This window comes from Acomys minous (genome assembly GCF_964271855.1).
Source record: "Acomys minous genome assembly, chromosome: 6".
Lineage (NCBI taxonomy): Eukaryota > Metazoa > Chordata > Mammalia > Rodentia > Muridae > Acomys > Acomys minous.
The window spans coordinates 108,204,687-108,223,280 of NC_140487.1; the positions used below are offsets into that span (position 1 = coordinate 108,204,687).

Below are 18,594 nucleotides of genomic sequence, written 5' to 3' on the forward strand. Positions count from 1 at the left end.
TGTTTTGAACACATCTCAGATGTAGCCCAGATTGGCTCAGCCTAGTACTCCTCCTATGTCACCTTCTCGAGAGTGTGATAGAGTGTGTGTGTGTGTGTGTGTGTGTGTGTGTGTGTGTGTGTGAGAGAGAGAGAGAGAAGGGGGAGAGAGAGAGATATCGTGGGTACCACCCACGGTAATGCCTGGTTCTGAACAGGTCTTTTGTTTTTAGAGACAGGGTTTCTCTGTGTAGCCCTGGCTGTCCTGGAACTCGCTCTGTAGACCAGGCTGGCCTCGAACTCAGAGATCAGCCTGCCTCTGCCTCCGGAGTGCTGGGATTACAGGCGTGTGCCACCACTGCAGGGAGTTCTGAATGTTTCTTTTTTCTTTTTTTAAAACATATTTATTTATTTTTATGTATATGAGTGCTCTATCTGCATGGACAGCTTCATGCCAGAAGGCGGCATTAGATCACATTATAAATGGTTATGAGCCACCATGTGGTTGCTGGGAATTGAACTCAGGACCTCTGGAAAAGCAGACAGTGCTCTTAACCTCTGAGCCATCTCTCCAGCCCCACTGAACGTTTCTTATCATCACTAATCACTGTTCTTTTTTGTGTTGTTTACCTCAAATCCCAGTTAGTCCGCAGCATGGCTTCCTCTGTCTCTCCAGTACAGTGCTGCAGACAGGTTCTGGTGCTGCCCTCAGTGACTCTGACACTGTTGAGTCTGTGCCTCAGAGCCTCCAAATGCACTAATGATTTGTTTTGTTTTGTTTTTGAAGACAGGGTTTTCCTGTATAGCTTTGGCTGTCCTGAAGTAACGGTAGATCAGGCCTTGAACTCACAAAGACCACCTGCCTCTGCTTCCCAAGTGTGGAATTAAAGGTGTGCGCCGCCACCTGCCCGGCTAAAAATATTTTATTTTATTGGTTTTTTGAGACAGGGTTTCTCTATTTAGAAAATTTCTTTTAATCTATATATATGCTTGTTTTGTCTGCATGGTGCTAGCCATGATATGGGTGCTGGGAATTAGTCGAAGGAGCATTCTTAAGTGTGGAGCCATTTCTCTGTTTCTTTCCTTGATGCTGTGAATCAAACTCAAGGGTTTCAGACAAACCGTTAACATTGTGCATACTAGATTCGCCCTTTGGTTTGGTTTAGTTTGGGCTCTTTTGTTTTTCTAGACAGGGTTTCTCTGTGTAGCCCTGCCTGTCCTGGAACTTCTTCTGTAGACCAGGCTGGCCTTGAACTCACAGGGATCCACCTGCCTGTTTCCCTAGTGCTGGCCTTTGCCATCCTCGCTTGGCTTTTTTGTTGTTTTGAGACAGCATCTCAGGTAGCCCAGGCTGCCTCTAAACTCAGTTGGGTAGCTGAGGAAATCCCTGAACGTTCTGCTCAGCATCCCAAATGCTGGGATTGAAGGCCTGGGCCTGTTGCCACACCAGTGATACCCGTTTTTGTTTGTTTTGTTTTGTTGTTTGTTTGCTTTTGTAGTTTTTCTTTAAGAGATATTTTTCTCATTCATTTATTTACTTACTTTTTTGTTTTGTTTCGTTTTTCGTTTTTGTTTTTCAAGGTAGGGTTTCTCTGTGCGGCCTTGGCTGTCCTGCATCTCCCATCATAGACCAGGCTGGCCCCAAACTCACAGAGATCCGCCTGCCTCTGCTTTCCAAGTGCTGTGATCAAAGGTGTGCGCCACTGTGCCTGGATAAGACTTTCTTAGATTATGTGACTGTGTGTGGGTTTGTGTTCCCGGGTCAGGGTACACATGGAGAGCAGACATGTTGGATTCCTAGAGTTGGAGACACAGGTAGTTGCGAACCACCCAAGATGGGAGCTGATAGCCAGGTTGGGTCCTCTGTAAGAGCAACAAGCATTCCTAACCACGGAGTCATAGCCCCACCCACCTTTTTTTTTTTTTAATTATTTATTTATTTTGGGTTTTTTGACACAAGGTTTCTATTTGTAGCTTTGACTGTCCAGGACTCGCTTTGTAGAGCAAGCTGTACTCGAACTCACAGCGATCCGCCTGCCTCTGCCTCCTGAGTGCTGGGATTAAAGGCGTGCGCCACCACGCCTGGCTTCCACCCACCGTTCTTATTTTAAATTCTCTGTGTGTCTATATCTGGGTCTCTGCACATGTGAGTACAGGTGCCCATGGAGGCCACGTGTGTCGGATCCCCTGGGGGTTAAAGGTGGCTGGGAACTGAACTCCTGTCGCAGAGCAGTGCATGCTATTAACTCCCGAGCCATCTCTCCAGCCTCTGTTCTTGTTTTTATAGTCAGATTCTCTCTTTTTTGCTTAGGTCAGCCTATAACTCTGACAGAGCTGTCAGCTTGCTAAATACTGGGGTTACGGGCGTGAAGCACTGGGCGGAGTCCATGTTAACGTCTCTACCCTCCTTAGGCACTGACACAGCACGCCAGGCAGCCTGACTCTGGCCTTGCCTTCCTCATCCTTTCTTGCAGGCCACGTCAGGCTGGTCAGGCTGCCGTTCCCCCCAGCACAGGCTCTAGCACTCTGACTAACCTTTTGTGTGTGCGCTCTCTTCCCTGTCCTGGGGGAGCTCTGAGCTCTGACTCTGTGTTCTGGACTGTACGTCCCTTCACGTGGTTTTACTTAATGAATTTAGTTATATTGCTCAGGACAGAAGTGGGACAGACGGCGTGAGGGAGGGGGAGTACATATTTAGCAGGCACATTCACTCTCTCTCACACACACACACACACACACACACACACACACATACACACATTCATTCTCTCTCTCTCTCTCTCTCTCTCTCTCTCTCTCTCTCTCTGAGACATATCTCATGCAGCCCAGGCTGGAATTGAGTTTGTTACATAGCCAAGCATGGCCTTGACTTCCTGACCGTGTGTATAGGATTCTAGGACTACTGCCCCACACCCAGTCTTGTGTTTTTGTTGGTTTGGAGGTTGTCCTGCTTGTAACCAAGCCTGGGCCTGCACTTGCGATCCTTCTGCCTCTGTTTTCCTAGGATGGAGGTGACATAAGGGCCACCATGCTCAGCTTTACACTTGTTGGCTCTTGGTTCTTGCAGGTTCTTCAGATAGACCCTGAAGTGACGGATGAAGAAATAAAGAAGCGGTTCCGGCAGGTACGGTCTGTCGCTCCCACTAGAGGCTGCGGTCTCAGGCAGGGGCGGCTCGTCTAGAATTCCTTACTGTGCAATAAGGGATGACCTTGACCTTCTCATCTTCCTGTTCTCACTTGCCTGTGTTCTGGGACTACAGTCATGTGCCATACCTGGTTTATGCGGTGCTGGGGTTTGAACCCAGGTTTCCATGTACACTAAGACAAGCCCTCTACCAATTGAGCTGCATCCTAGATAGGATTTTTGAGGACTAGATTTTATTTCCTTTCCAAATTAAGACTGGATAACTGTTCTCATAAGCTTATGGTGACATATATGTGTGGTGATATAAGATGTTAAATCATATAGTAAGTAAAGGTTGTCCCGTGAGTATAATTTTTATTTCCAAATTTAGTAGCTGCAGACTTGTGCTTTGTATTTGATAAATGTAAGAAGTTCTTAAAAAATAAATACCTGGCCAGGCGTGGTGGCTCATGCTTTTAATCCCAGCACTCGGGAGGCGGAGTCAGAGGCAGGTGGATTGCTGTGAGTTCAAGGCCAGCCTAGTCTACAGAGCGAGTCTAGGACAGCCAGGACTACACAGAGAAACCCTGTCTCAAAAAACCAAAAGACCAACAAACAAAAAAACCTGGCTTAGGTTTTGTTTTTGTTTTTGTTTTTTTTTTCTGTTTGTTTTGCTTTGACACAGGGTTTCTCTGTGTTAGCCTTGGCGTCTTGGACTCACTTTATAGACCAGGCTAGCCTCAAACTCACAGCGATCTGCCTGCCTCTGCCTTTGGAGTGCTGGGATCACAGGCATGTGCAACTGAGCCAGCTGGGTTTTTTTCCTCCCACCTTACACTCTACCTCTCTGGTCCCTGCCAGGGCCACCCTGGCTTAGTTGTAACAAGTGCCTTTTGGCTTTTTGAAATTTCTTCAGGAAAGTAGCTCTGTGGCCTCTGAATCTTGCCAGTGTCTGTCTTTCTTTTTCTTCTTTAATCTTCCTATGCTCTTTAAATCTTAATGTTTTCACATTTGAGTAGGACCTGGCCCATGCTGACTGTAGTGCTCTGATTCTCACAGCCGTTTTATTACTATCCACTGCAATAGATTTCTCCATATTGCTGACTCACAGTTACCTCTGATCTCCCAGCAAGCTATATTAAGCTAAGATGTTTTGGTTTTGACTGCTCAGTCATTTCCCATTATATAACTTTATAGCTTTAGTCTTCCTAACTCTGCATAAACTTAGCATCCACCCCGCCCCCTTCTCAGTCTTGTTTTCCAGTACAGCCCATTACAACAAGCACTTCAGTCCTTACTCAGACTTTTCTTGGAGCTTGATTTTTATTTTTATTTTTTCCTTTGAGACAGGGTTTCTCTTGTGTATCCTTGACTGTCCCTAGACTCACTTTGTAGATCAGGCTGGCCTCGAACTTACAGAGATCCACTTGCCTCTGCCTCTGGAGTGCTGGGATTAAAGGCGCGTGCGCGCGCGCCACAACACCACCTGGCCACCTTAATAAGATTTATAACTCCCATAGTTAAGAGCAATATGACTTTAGTTCTAATTTATTCTCTTGAACAAGTGCTTTGGACTTTTCTGTGTCTATTTGACCTCATTTGGTAAGTGTGTCTAAATGTTTAAATGAGGTGTCACACACAGCAGGCTTTCAGAGGGTGCCTGGAGAGTTTGTGCGTACTAACCATATCCGTGGAGGTTACTGTGCAGATTCCTGCTCTCTCTCTTTTTCCTTGATCTCCTCTCCCTTCCGCTTCTCATTTCCTCTTTTCCATTTTTCCTTCTCATCCTTTCCCTCCTCTTCGCTGTTTTCCTCTCCTTTTTTTCTCTTCTTTCCCTGCCTATCCCATAGAGTTTTACCATGTAGCCCAGGCTAGCCCTGAACTCATAATCATCCCCCGTGTTGAGAGCAGAGAATACTGCCTCCCTCCCCCAGTCAGCGTCTTCTTAGACTTGCATTGTTCATTTTGTTCACACAGCAAACTACTGGAGTGCTTTGTGTCTTTCCAGCAATGGAGCAGGAAGCTAAGTGAAGATAGGTTTTGTTGCTCAGGGTCAGAAAGCCAGCATGTCACTGAGGTTAGAATCACAACTGGCCGGGCGCCTTTAATCCCAGCACTCGGGAGGCAGAGGCCAGCCTGGTCTACAAAGCGACTCCAGGCCAGCCAAGACTGCACAGAGAAAATCTGTCTCTACAAACAAACAAACAAACAAACAAAAGAATCACAACTGACTGTGGCTCTGGGAGTCTGCGATTAACATTAGGTTTCATCTCAGGTTCTTTTTGCTCCAACTCCTTTCTGCTCCATTAGTGGCAGTGAGTCAGGAATCTTGTAAATGTCTTATAAAAAAGTTTCTGTTGCTGGGCGGTGGTGGCGCACACATCTAACCCCAGCACTAGGGAGGCAGAGGCAGGCAGATCGCTGTGAATTCGAGGCCAGCCTGGTGTACAAAGTAAGTCCAGGACAGCCAAGGAAACCTGTCTCTAAAAACCAAAAAAAAAAAAAAGAAAAGAAAAAAAAGAAAAGAAAGAAAGAGGGCTGGAGAGATGGCTCAGAGGGTAAGAGTCCTGTCTGCTCTTCCAAAGGTCCTGAGTTCAATTCCCAGCAACAACATGGTGGCTCACAAGCACCTGTATTGAGATCTGGTGCCCTCTTCTGGCGTGCAAGCTCATGCAGGCAGAACACTGTATAAATAATAAATAAATCTTTAAAAAAGGAAAAACAGAGAAACCCTGTCTCGAAAAACCAAAAGAAAAAAAAAAGCGTTCCTGTTTTATTTATTCACTGACTGATGTATGTGAAGAGTGCAAGTCACTTCTATGAACTGTTGACAAACCTGACTTCTCTCTTCCGTGTAGTTATCAATATTGGTGCATCCTGACAAAAATCAAGACGATGCTGACAGAGCACAGAAGGCTTTTGAAGGTATTTGTAAATTTACCTGCTTTTGAGTAATGTATGTTGTCAATGCTGAGCAGTAACTGGCTATGGAGAAGCTGTGGGCTTCAGTAAAGCAGCCATTTAAGCAGACTATGTCCTTGGGGCTGGGTGTGTAGCTCAGTGCTCGTCTGGCATGCTTGAGGCCCTGGGTTCAGTCCCCAGCACGGCACAGAAAGTGCACCTTTGTTTTGTTAAGACTCATGTGTTGGCCAATATACTTTTATTGCATAAGATTTTTTCTTCACTGAATATAAGTGGGAAATACTTTATCACTGTGTTAAATCTAGATGTGGTATGTTTAGCCTTGAGTGTATATTTAATAATTTTTTTCTAAGACTTTCAAGGTCATTGCTATGGTTGTATGCTTTTTTTTTTTTTTTAAAGATGGGTTTAACAATGGTTAATAATTTAACAAATAGGGAATGTTTTTAGATAGTGCAAGTCCATTTACACTGCCTGAGTCTAGCTCAGACTTTGAGAGGGTATTTGCAGAAACAGTTAACCTCAATGTTTTGCATTAGCTGTGGACAAAGCTTACAAGTTGCTACTGGATCAGGAACAAAAGAAGAGGGCCCTGGATGTAATTCAGGCAGGAAAAGAATACGTGGAACACACTGTAAGTATTTCTAGTGCTGCTGTGTTTACAGGAAGTAACAGCAAGCCGTGGGCGCTGTAGAAGGGTGTGTGCAACCTAGCAGTACAGAGCACCCGGCTAGTGGTCTCTCTGGTTCTCGCTACCTTTCCGCTGTGGTGCTCATGAACGGTGCAGAAGCTAGCGTCCTTTGCTGAATTGAGCTCAGGGTGAGGAGCGCCTAGGACGCCGCCATGACCACTCACCCGCCAGGCCTGTGTGGTAGATAGTCACTTCCGGCCTTGCAGCCATGTTGCCACGCTACCCTAGTGAGAGTGGAGAAGTGTGGCTCTGACGGCGTTGCCTCCTCTGGTTTTACTGTTGTTGCTGTGAAGGGTTTGGAGATGCGAGAGGCTGTCAAGGAGCCCTGAGTGCATCCATTGTAAAGCAGGGGAGGCGCATGTCCAGACGAATAACAACACTCTGAAGACGCAATTGAAACGAACAACGTTACAGTTTTTTGTTTTTTCGAGACAGGGTCTCTCTGTGTAGCCTTGGCTGTCCTGGACTCGCTTTGTAGACCAGGCTGGCCTGGAACTCACAGCAATCCACCTGCCTCTGCCTCCTGAGTGCTGGGATTGCAGTGGTGTGTGTTTTATCTGCATGTGTGTCTGGGCACCATAGGCGCCAGGTGATGAGACGCATCATGATCCTGTGGACCCGTACTTATGGATGGTTGTGAGCCACTGTGTGGGTGCTGGGAACTGAGCCTGGATCCTTGCAGGAACAGCTGAGCCATGTCTTCTGCCCTTGGCCTTGCATTCTTGATTCTTCTCCATGTCCAGTTGCTCAGATTGTAGGACTGCAGCTCTGTGCCCAGTGAGAACGCTCTCAAGACCATCCCAGGAGTGATTTCAGTGGTGAGCAAGTCAGGAGTCCACTTTTGTTTTGAAGAGCGTTAGATCCTGAATTGGGACTTTGTAGGCAGTAATAATAAAGACTGGCCCATTTTAGATGAAGACAATGAGAGGAAAAATAGGGAAAGGAAAGGGTTGGCTTTTTTTGTTTGTTTGTTTTGTTTTGTGTTTCGAGACAGGGTTTCTCTGTGTGTATCCCTGGCTGTCCTGGCCTTGCTTTGTAGACCAGGCTGGCCTCGAACTCACAGCGATTCGCCTGCCTCTGCCTCCCGAGTGCTGGGATTAAAGGCGTGCGCCACCACCGCCCGGCAAGGAAAGGGTTGTAATGGGGTCCTGCTGGTTGTGTTGCACAGGGCGCTTGGAGAGCCAGTCTTTGGAGATCAGAAGAGCACACAACAGAATGTACAATCCTCCTCTCTATTTTGCTTATAAAGAATCATCCTTACAATTTCTGGCCACAAGGTGGCAGTAAAGTGCTTCTGAACCTGGCTGCTGCATGGCTGTGTGAGGCTCTCATGGGTCACTTATGGAGTAGTATCAGTCTCTTGTGAATTCTTTTTTTTTTTTTTTTTTTTTAAGCTCAGTGGTGGCCAGAGTGATGAGCACATCCGTTAGTGTCATGTGAAAATTATGGTTTCCTGGAGTTTCACAGTGGAAACCATCAAGAATATACTTTTAGAAATTACCAGCAATGCTGGGTGTAGTGGTGCACGCCTTTAATCCCAGTACTCTGGAGGCAGAGGCAGGCGGATCCCTGTCAGTTTTAGGCCAGCCTGGTCTACAGAGTGAGTCCAGGACAGCCAGAGCTCTGTTACACAGAGAAACCCTGTCTCATAAATAAATAAGAAAGAAAGAAAAAGAAATTCCCAGTAACCACATGGTGGCTCACAACCATCTATACCCTCTAATGCCCTCTTCTGGTGTGCAGGCGTACATGCAGATAGAGCACTCATATGCATAAAATAAATAAAATCTTAAAAAAAAAAATTTTTTTTTATACTTAAAATGCCATATATTTTCTAGATCCTTCTAAAGTTTGGCAAACATGCTTTCTTTGTTATAACTTTGTGACCAGGAGTTAAGAAAGCTAAACGAAGCCGGGCGTGGTGGCGCACGCCTTTAGTCCCAGCACTCGGGAGGCAGAGGCAGGTGGATCACTGTGAGTTCGAGGCCAGCCTGGTCTACAAAGTGAGTCAAGGACAGCCAAGGCTACACAGAGAGACCCTGTCTCGAAAAACAAAAAACAAAAAAAAGCAAGCTAAATGAGGGGCTAGAACAATGGCTCCGAGGCTCTTCCAGAGTCCTGAGTTCAATTTCAGGCAACCACATGGTGGTTCACAACTATCTGTATTACAGTATGATGCCCTCTTCTGGTGTGCAGGTGTACATGCAAATAGAGGACTCCTATACAATTAAAAAAAAAAATCTGAAAAAAAAGCTAAGTGACCATGTCTAAGGCTGTTGGCTGGGGCTCAGCCTTTATGAGTTGGGGACATCTATCTGCTGGTTGCCTTTCCCTAGTGTTTACCATGAGTACAGGCAGGGGAGGATTCAGATGGTGTTAGAGGAGGGGCCTAAGGCTCCACGACTTCTTAGTTGCTTTATAGTGTTTTTTATTATTATTATTATTATTATTATTATTATTATTATTATTATTATTATTATTATTATTTCTACTACTACTACTATTAATGGTGCAGGAGGAGGCTCTTTTGCTTTCACCTTACCCTATGCTATGGAAGAGTGTGTTATGCCTATGGAAAAGTGCACATATGTACAGCTCAACTGTTCTTAAGGTGGGATTGCTTATATTTTGATGAAAAAAATTCTTTTTAGGTTAAAGAGCGCAAAAAACAACTAAAGAAGGAAGGAAAGCCTACAAATGTAGAGGAAGATGATCCAGAGCTGGTGAGTTACTGTGGAAGGCCATTTTTCCTATGTGGTTTTTGGGTAAGAGAAGCGCCTCACTTAAAACGTGGAAGTGCATGTTTCATTTACCCTTTTCTTATTCATCCTGTGGGTGGGTGGGTGGGTGTATTTGTCTTACGTCTGGGTATGTGCTATATGTATGTTGTATGTGCACAAGTGTGTTCGTGTGTGTACATATATGTAGAAGCCAGGGGAGGTATCTGCTGTATCACTTTTTATCTGTTCCCCTTAGACGGGGTCTTTGGCTGAAATACTTGGAGCCAGGCTGGTGGCCAGCAAGTCCGTGGCTTGTGCTGTCCGCTCCAGCACTGGGTTTCAGGCATGTGTTGTCACGTTAGGGCGCTGGAGATTTTCACTCAGGCCCTCATACTTGCACAGCAGGCACACTTGCCCACTAAACCATCTCTCTTCGCCTTTTTCTTTTTCTTTTCTTTCTTTCTTTTTTTTTTTTTTTTTGAGACAGGGTCTCTCTGTGTAGCCTTGGCTGTCCTGGACTAACTTTGTAGACCAGGCTGGCCTCAAACTCACAGCGATCTACCTGCCTCTGCCTCCCGAGTGCTGGGATTACAGGCGTGCGCCACTGCTACCGCCTGGCCTCTCTCAGCCTTTTAAATGTAGGGCTATTGCCCTTCCTTCCTTCTTTCCTTCTTTTTTTTTTTTTTTCTCCAAGACAGAGTTTCTCTCTGTAGCCTTGACTGTCCTGGACTCGCTTTGTAGACCTGGCTGGGCTTGAACTCACAGGGATCCGCCTGCCTCTGTGTCCTGGGGTGCTGGGATTAAAGGCGTGCGCCACCACTGCCAGTGTCATCGTTTAAATATACTTCTCCTAGAGTTTGCTGTTGACTACTTTACAAGCCACACATACGAAGTATTATATATAGTTATGGTTTTGAATGTCTTTTGAGATACATAAGAACTGTAGGTCCTTGTGAAGGAATCTTGGGCTGGAGGGAGCTCCGTGCTCGGAACTGCTGCTCTTGTAGAGAACCTGGGTTCAGTTTCTAGCGCCCACGTGGTGGCTCACAGCTCCTTGTCAGTTCCAGTTCTAAGAGATGTGACGCCATTTCTTGTCCTCTATTAGTTAGCACTTACACACACAGACAAGCAGACACACACACAAACACGCATAGGGTAATTAAATAAAAAATTTGGGAAAGCCAGGTGTGATTCACACCTCTAACCCTAGCACTTGAGAGCTAGACAGCTAGATCGCTGTGAGTTTGAAGTTAGCTGGTCCATATGATGAGTTCTGGGACAGTGAGAGCTACATCCAAAGCATCGAGGCAGGAGCTCATGCACAGGCTATGGACGGGTGGTCAGCCAGATTTATTATAGAGCCCAGGGCCACTAGATCAAGGATGGCACCACCACCACTGGTCTGGGCACACCGCCATCAAACATTAATTAAGAAAAGTGCTCTACAATTGGATCTTATGGAGGTGTCTTTTTTTTTTTGAGACAGGGTCTCTCTGTGTAGCCTTGGCTGCCTGGACTCCCTTTGTAGACCAGGCTGGCCTCAAACTCACAGCAGTCCGCTTACCTCTGCCTCCCGAGTGCTGGGATTAAAGGCATGTGCCACCATGCCCGGTGGAGGCATCCTTTTCAGTTGATGTTTGCTCCTTTTAGATAATCTTAGCTTGTGTCTTGTTGGCATAAAACTAGCCAGCACACGCCTATACACACAAACATATATATATATACCCATAGACACACATACTACAAGGAACTTAGAAGTTGGAGTCTGGAGAGATGGGTTTTATTTACTTTTAGGTTATTTTTTTTCAAGACAGGGTTGCTCTGTTTAACAGGAACTCAATTTTGGACTCACAGAGATCTGCCTGCTTTTGCCTCCCAATTTACTTTTAGTTTTTTTGTTTTTTTGTTTTTTTGTTTGTTTGTTTGTTTTTTGGTTTTTCGAGACAGGATTTCTCTGTGTAGCCTTGGCTGTCCTGGACTCACTTTGTAGACTGGGCTGGCCTTGAATTCACAGTGATCCACCTGCCTCTGCCTCCCAAGTGCTGGGATTAAAGGCGTGCACCACCACTGCACGGCTAAGTGCTGATATTTTAGTATCTTTAAAAAGCTCTAAATAGTTGGGAGGCAGAGGCAGGCGGATCTCTGTGAGTTCCAGTTCAAATCCTAGCAGCCATGTGGTAGCTTCACAACTGTACAGCTCCAGTCCCTGGAGATCCAATGCTCTCTTCTGGCCTCTGAAGGTACCAGGCATACATGTGGTACACAGACAGACAGACAGACAGACAGACAGACAGACAGACAAAACAGCCATACACATAAAAATAAAGCTTAAAAACTAAAACTAAAAGTAGCTGCTGGTGGTGGTGGCGCACACCTTTAATCCCAGCACTTGGGAGGCAGAGGCAAGCGGAGCACTGTGAGTTCAAGGCCAGCCTGGTACAAAGTGAGTCCCTGGTCTACAGAAGTGAGTCCAGGACAGCTGGGACTACACAGGGAAACCTTATCTCTAAAAAACAAAACAAACAAAGCTACTAAAATATTTGGGGCTGGGGAATTGGCTCAGTGGGTCAGGCCTTGCCATACAAGTCTAAGGATCAGAGTTCAAGTCCCCGTATCCCAAGCACAGCCTGGACAGGCGTGGTGGCTGCCCACATCCAGAGCTCTAGAGGCCTGTTAGACTAGCTGGAAGTGGTGAGTTCCAGGCTCAGTGAAAGACTGCCTTACTCAGTAAAGTTGAGTCAATTGCTGAAGACACCTGATGTCAGTTTCAGGCCTCCACATTCACCCTCTCATCTGCATCCATGTCCGTGTGTTTTCTATTTAACCTTGTCTTAGATGTTCCTGTCAGTGTATTGCTTAAGGTGTAAAGAGAACTGGTTACAGGACACAGAATGGCTTGATCAAGGGAGAGCTTGTCTGCCCTGTGTAGACATCTTGGTGGGAGGCCTGCTGGCACCATGTCCTTCAAGGCTTTGCCTCTTCATGGCTCTGGGAACAAGGATGTGGCTCCCACCTCCGTGGTCCACGGTGTCTTACCATCTCCCTCATGTGCCAAATAGAATTAAGGGGGAGGAAGGACGATGCCACTCCTTCTAAGAACATCCAGATGTTGCACCTGAGTATTTGACTGAACTCTGTGTCGTGTGGCCATACGTCGTTGTGAGGAAGCCTGAGGAGTGTGGGCTTTTATGTGTAGTGCTTTATCCCTTAAGACGGGATTGCAGCTGTGGGCGGGGTCAACTATGTAGGGTTCAGCTTGGTTCTAGCCACTAGGTCAAAATTATAAAGTATTTATGGCAAGGAGGAGTAGATGATAGTCTTGGGAGTTCTTGGAGAAGAACAGCCTTCAAAATCTCAGGTGGTGGCATAAGTTGTTTATATTTTTCTCTAAGAGCCAGGTTCCTAGAAGAGGAAAAGTCTCCCTAAATAGTCAGTGTTGCTAGTTGGGTCTCCCTGCATACATTTCCTTGCCAGTTGTAATCTTTATAGGACTAAATGTAATTACTTGATTTCACCGTTGATGTGGATTGTTTACTTTTATTTTCTTCTGTCCTTAATTTTCTTGCAGTTCAAACAGGCAGTCTACAAACAGACCATGAAACTGTTCGCTGAGCTGGAAATTAAAAGGAAAGAGAGAGAAGCCAAAGAAATGCATGAAAGGTACACGTCCCTGTACCCACCTTAACCTCAGTTAGTGCGCAGACTGGCTAAGGCAGGCCTCTGGGGATTGTTCTCGTGGATTTGATAGCTCATCATTTAGGAGAATAAGCTGGAAAGGCGGGGCACAGCTTATGGTGGAGCTCCTGCCTGGGACAGTCACCGCTGAGACACTGAGGAGTTCTGGGAAATCCTGACTACACCTGTCTGTAGGGAGTTTGTTTTCCTTGTGTGTGTTTTCTTCCTTTCTGGAATTCAGTGGAGTTTTTGAGGCTCTTGAGGCCCACTGTGGTGAGTAGGTAGGGTTGGGATAGGACAGCTTGAACGGGTTACTCTGCTCAAGTACGATTTCCTTTGATTGTCAGAGTGTTGAGGTTGCCAGTTATGGTGGTACACACCCACGATCCCAGCACTTGGGCGGTGCGTGCAGGAAAAAAAGTAGTTGAAGCCTACTTTTGGCAAAATAGCAAGTCTGAGGCCAGCTTGAATTACTTGAGTCCTTGTCTCAAAAAAATACAAAAACAACAAAAGGAAGCTAGCCTTGGTGGTATAGTGTAGGCTCAATTTTCTTGACCAATATATTTTATTAACAACTTAGTGACCGAGCCTACGTCACTTATAACCCGACTAACCAAAACAATAGGAAATGAGGATTAATGCACACAATAACAAAACCTTAAGGATATCAGTTCTGAGGAACGATTCTCCGGGCGTGAGCCGCAGGATTTCTTCTGCTGGAACCTGGAGTAACCAGAACCCAGAACCTCAGCAGGAGCTGGAGCCCCGAATCCTTCCCTCGAGCCGTTTTCTCTAGGAGCGTCCTGAAGTGCAGCGATGAACAGCCAAATCTATCCCAAGTCTCCAAAAAGTCCCGCCTCCAGGTCTGGGCTCATTTATATATCTCCGCCCAGAGCCTGGTCACGGGATCTTTTCAGCTGACAACAATTAAGCTCCCGCAGGAGGTGGTTGCTCTTCTTGTGAATTAACCGCACCTGTTCTCTCACGAGACCGTTCCGATCCCGCACTTGGAATCCTAAAAAAACAAGTTTATCTCTCCTTTAACCCTGGCAGGGGCAGGTGGATTTCTGTGAGGTTGAGGCCAGCCTGGTCTGCAAAGCGAGTTTCAGGACAACTACAATTATTACACAGAGAAACCCTGCCTTGGTTTTTTGTTTGTTTTGTTTTGTTTTGTTTTCCGACACAGGGTTTCTCTTGTGTGGCCCTGGCTGTCCTTGAACTCACCAAGTGCTGGGATTAAAGGCGTGCATCACCATGCCTGTTGAGAAACTGTGTCTTGAGAAGCAAAAAAAAGGGGGGGGGGATGGGGAACCACTGAGGTCAATTTGTCGTCTGTATTTTGTGTTGTTGGCTGGAGTAATTAGGTTTTGCTGGTTGAGTTTGTATGAAGTCATTTAGGGTTGGATTTTATCATCTTCATGTTTTGAGGCCTCTGCTGGCTCTGGCTTTCTGTGTCCTTCTGTGCAGCTACACATTAGCTCATGCTCTGAAGAGCACCCAGTAAAGACTGCTCTGCTCTTCTCCCAGGAAACGGCAGAGAGAAGAGGAAATCGAAGCCCAGGAAAAAGCCAAGCGAGAAAGGGAGTGGCAGAAAAACTTTGAGGTGAGTAGCTGGGGTGGTTCCTTCCAGGGGAAGAAGGTTTGATTCCTGGGGCTCCGAGGGTGCTGGGTGGACAGGGAAGTGGGATGTGTGGGTGAGCGTAGGCGCTGGAGACGCAGGGTGTGGGGCCGCCTTGCCCTGAGAAGCCACCAGATGGGCCCAGGACAAATGAATTCAGGGGTAACATGAAGTATTACCCTACTTAGCTTTGAGAATAATTTGTGGAAACAGGTTCTTTTGGGGGGTGAGGAATTCAGACAAGTTCTTGCGTAGTCCAGTCTGGCTTTGACCTTACTGCGTAACTGATGATGACCTTGAATTCCTGATTCTTTTTCAACTTCCAAAATCCTGGGAGTAAGGTGTGCACCAACACATACAAACCACTGGAAACAGGTTCTTTTGACCCAATTGTCCATATTTCAGAGAGAGTCTGACATTTCGTCTATTGAGACAGTCTTACTTTGCAGCCTAAGGTTTCTTAGAACTCATTCTGTAGCCTAGGCTGGCCTTGAACCCTTGATGCTCTTTTTACCTCAGCCACTTCAGTGCTGGGATTACAGGCATGTGCCGCCACCCCAGCTCACCTTGTAGCTTTTGAACTGGGTCCGTTGCTCTTCAGTTCTGGATTACATTTGGTCTCTCTTTTTAAATAGGATTTAGAATTTATAGAATTTTTTACTTTAGCTTTATGAAAAGGGTAAATGAGTAGTTGATTTGATAATAAAGTAGAGCTCTTTGTGGCCAAAGGGTAGCTGGCTTTGGAACATGCCATCGTAGTCGCTGAAAGGGTAGCAGGACACAGTGAAGAAAGAATGGCTGTACTCCCAGCTAGCTTTACGGTTGAGAAAACCATCAACCTTCCCCATTGTACAGTCCTGTCCAGCATACACTGCAGTCGGCTTCTTGTAAAGGTTAGGAGAGACAAGCAGGGCTCCAGGTGTGATGGGGCGTGTCTTGTCCCAGCACCCAGGAGGCAGAGGCAGGCAGATAGCTGTGAGTTCAAGGCCAGCCTGGTCTACAAAGTGAGGCGACCAAGGCTACACAGTGAAACTTATCTCGAAACAAACAAACAACAGCAACAACAACAAAAAACCCACCAAACAAAAAGCTAGCGTTGGCAGTGTAGCTCAGTTGTGGAAATACAACAGAAGGAGCTCGGGTGGAACACCCGCCCAGAGGCCCACAACAAGCTGCTTTGAAAGGCTCCCCAGAGGAGGGAGGTGCTGGTCTCCACTCTGCGCTGTCCAGAGAGCTGATTGGCTGGGCTCTGGAGGACAGTTGGTGGCAGGACATGCTCAGCCCTTCCTTGCTTATTAGTGACCTCACCTTGAACTTCCTTCTGTTTTCGTTCAGGAAAGTCGGGATGGTCGGGTGGACAGTTGGCGAAATTTCCAGGCAAATACAAAGGGGAAGAAGGAGAAGAAGAACCGGACCTTCTTGCGGCCACCGAAAGTCAAAATGGAGCAGCGCGAGTGAGCGGCAGGCCGTGGCCAGAGCGGTTCTGGCCGTTCCCTCTGCTTCCAGGACTCACTCTTTCTCCTCCTCCACCCCAACATAGAGCAGCGTTGGCTTTTTAGTTTATTTTGGTTTTCCATGCAATTTAATACCAATCAAAGTAATTCTCTGTACATTGACAGGAGGGGCTTGGTCTAACCTTCCCCGTCCTTACCCACGGAACCACCAGGATCTGAAGGAGCCACCGACTCAAGCCGCCTTCTTTTCCCACAGCCTGTAACTTAATGTTTCCTATTTCACTGAATTGTGGTGGCTCGAAGGTCACACATACCTAGTGGAAATCCTTCAGTTAAATGTCCTGCTCACAGTGGTGTTGCCGTGACTCCACACCAGCCTGGGCCGCCTTGGGAAGCCCCTCTGCTTGCTTCTGGGCGTGCATCCCTGAAGCCCTCGGTCCAACCGGAGCGGCACTGTGGGCTCACGGGGCAGTCCCGTGATGCCCTGACACCCTGTGGCGTTTGGCACCAGATCTTCTGTCTGACTGACCAATCAGTCGGGGTGGCATGAGGCTCCCGGCCACTTAAACCTGCTCACTTTCCAAAGAGCTAGCCATCTTCCAACCAGTCCCAGGTGTCCTCGCTTGTCTGCATTCATTAGTGGTAATATTCTTTTACGTATAATAAATTTTTATACCCAAGCTTTTGATGTTCTCTTCCTCAGGTGTGACTCCAAGGGCAGCCAGGTCTATTGTCTTGCATGGGCCAGCCCTGAGAGTGTCTTATGGCTGAACACACAAAGCGGAACCTTAGCTTCTTTACCTACATACAAACTGGGACTACATGCCTAGCATGTGTGCTCTCAGAACAGCAGAAACAGTACAGGAATATCAAGTAGGGCAGGAGACGGACGGGATGTGTGTATGAGCCCCAGACTTCACCCCACCAGCACCAACGATTTGGATTGATTGGTTTCGCTGTTGGAACTTTTGAGTTGGCCGCTGCATGTCTGACGCAGCCACCATCCTGTCCAACATGGGTATTCTTGATGTCATATCTGTAAAGTTAGATACTGCTCACTTTGTGGATAAAGTGTTGTATGTGAAAATCTACTTGCCAGGCGTGGTGGCGCACGCCTTTAATCCCAGCACTTGGGAGGCAGAGACAGGCGGATCGCTGTGACTTCGAGGCCAGCCTGGTCTACAAAGCGAGTCCAGGATAGTCAAGGCTACACAGAGAAACCCTGTCTCGAAAAACCAAAAAAAAAAAAAAAAAAAAGAAAAGAAAAGAAAATGACACGTGAGATGAGACAGTATGAAAGATACTTTGTTGTGCTGCCTGTAGATGTGTCCGGGTGAAATGGCTGCACTGCCCTTCCAGCTGCATCTGGGCATGACCAACTCACGTGGGATGCAGTAACTCCTCACACCAAACCAAGGCAGAGGGAGGGAAGTGCCTGGTCACCAGGCAGAACTGCTGCATCTCCTGAGCTGATGCAGATTGTCCTGGGCGGGGAGCTTTCCAGGCAGGCAGAGCGGCACCTCCTCCAGCGTCCAGGGGCTCGCACATACATGAGAGTGCCTTGAGGTGATTCGGTTCAGGCCCCCGGCAAGCCCATGTGGGTCCTCAGAAGGCCAGCAATTAGCCACTGTCGTGCTCACACTGACAAGCTGCTGTGGAAGTGAACTCTGCCTCGCAGCTGAGGCACAGTGAGCAGGAACAAAGATTGAGGAAGGCACATGGACCTGCTACTCTAGAGACCTGTCCTGCTCTGTCCTTGGCAGCCAGCAGGTGTGTCCTGGAGTAATGTGTTCGGTGGGAGTTGCACAGCTTCAGTTGCAGGGTAAAATAAGTGCAGTATATGTTCCCCTACCTCTGGTATTCACAGCCTTGGTGACACCAAGGGAATGGCTGCACTGTTGCTGCTCCATCCAGGAGGCTTTGTCATCTTGCTCTACCCAGATCACGAGACTCTCAAAAAGACCACCAGGACTCAATACCTGTGCAATACACACAAGGGCCTTTTTCAACTCAAGCTGGCCTCTGCGGGTCACCAATACAGTGGTATCCCGAAAGAGCCCCCAACTCTGAGCTAAGAGCAAATGTATAAATAGGTTCCTATCCTTCCCAGTACCCCCAAAGCAGGGGCGTTCCAGTCTGGCAAGCACCTATTGGTTGAGTCACATAAGGAAATCTAATGTCCAAAGGTGACAGACTACAGAAAAAGACCTAAGACTGCCCATGGCTTAGCTTTCTTTGTTGTCTTTGTTCACTACCTTGTCCAGGGAAGTGTCTGGTTTCTTTCTTTTTTTTTAAAAAAAAGGATTTATTTATTTATGTACATAGTGTTCTGTCTGTGTGTACACCAGAAGAGGGCACCAGATCTCATTATAAATTGTTTTGAGCTACTGTATGGTTGCTGGGAATTGAACT

At 46.8% G+C, this 18,594-nt stretch overlaps 1 protein-coding gene across 2 annotated transcripts in view; it reads left to right on the plus strand.

Moving 5' to 3' along the window:
• The window catches only part of DNAJC8 (DnaJ heat shock protein family (Hsp40) member C8), a 29,168-nt gene extending 12,306 nt beyond the window's left edge, over positions 1 to 16,862 (plus strand). For both annotated transcript variants that reach the window (XM_084787541.1, XM_084787542.1), the window contains exons 3-9: positions 3,046 to 3,102; positions 5,961 to 6,027; positions 6,564 to 6,658; positions 9,367 to 9,438; positions 13,004 to 13,095; positions 14,638 to 14,713; positions 16,064 to 16,862. In XM_084787541.1, coding sequence (XP_084643667.1) covers positions 3,046 to 3,102; positions 5,961 to 6,027; positions 6,564 to 6,658; positions 9,367 to 9,438; positions 13,004 to 13,095; positions 14,638 to 14,713; positions 16,064 to 16,186 — 582 coding nt within the window. In that variant the 3' untranslated portion in view covers positions 16,187 to 16,862. The remainder of the gene's footprint in view (positions 1 to 3,045; positions 3,103 to 5,960; positions 6,028 to 6,563; positions 6,659 to 9,366; positions 9,439 to 13,003; positions 13,096 to 14,637; positions 14,714 to 16,063) is intronic.
• Positions 16,863 to 18,594: the final 1,732 nt, after the last annotated feature.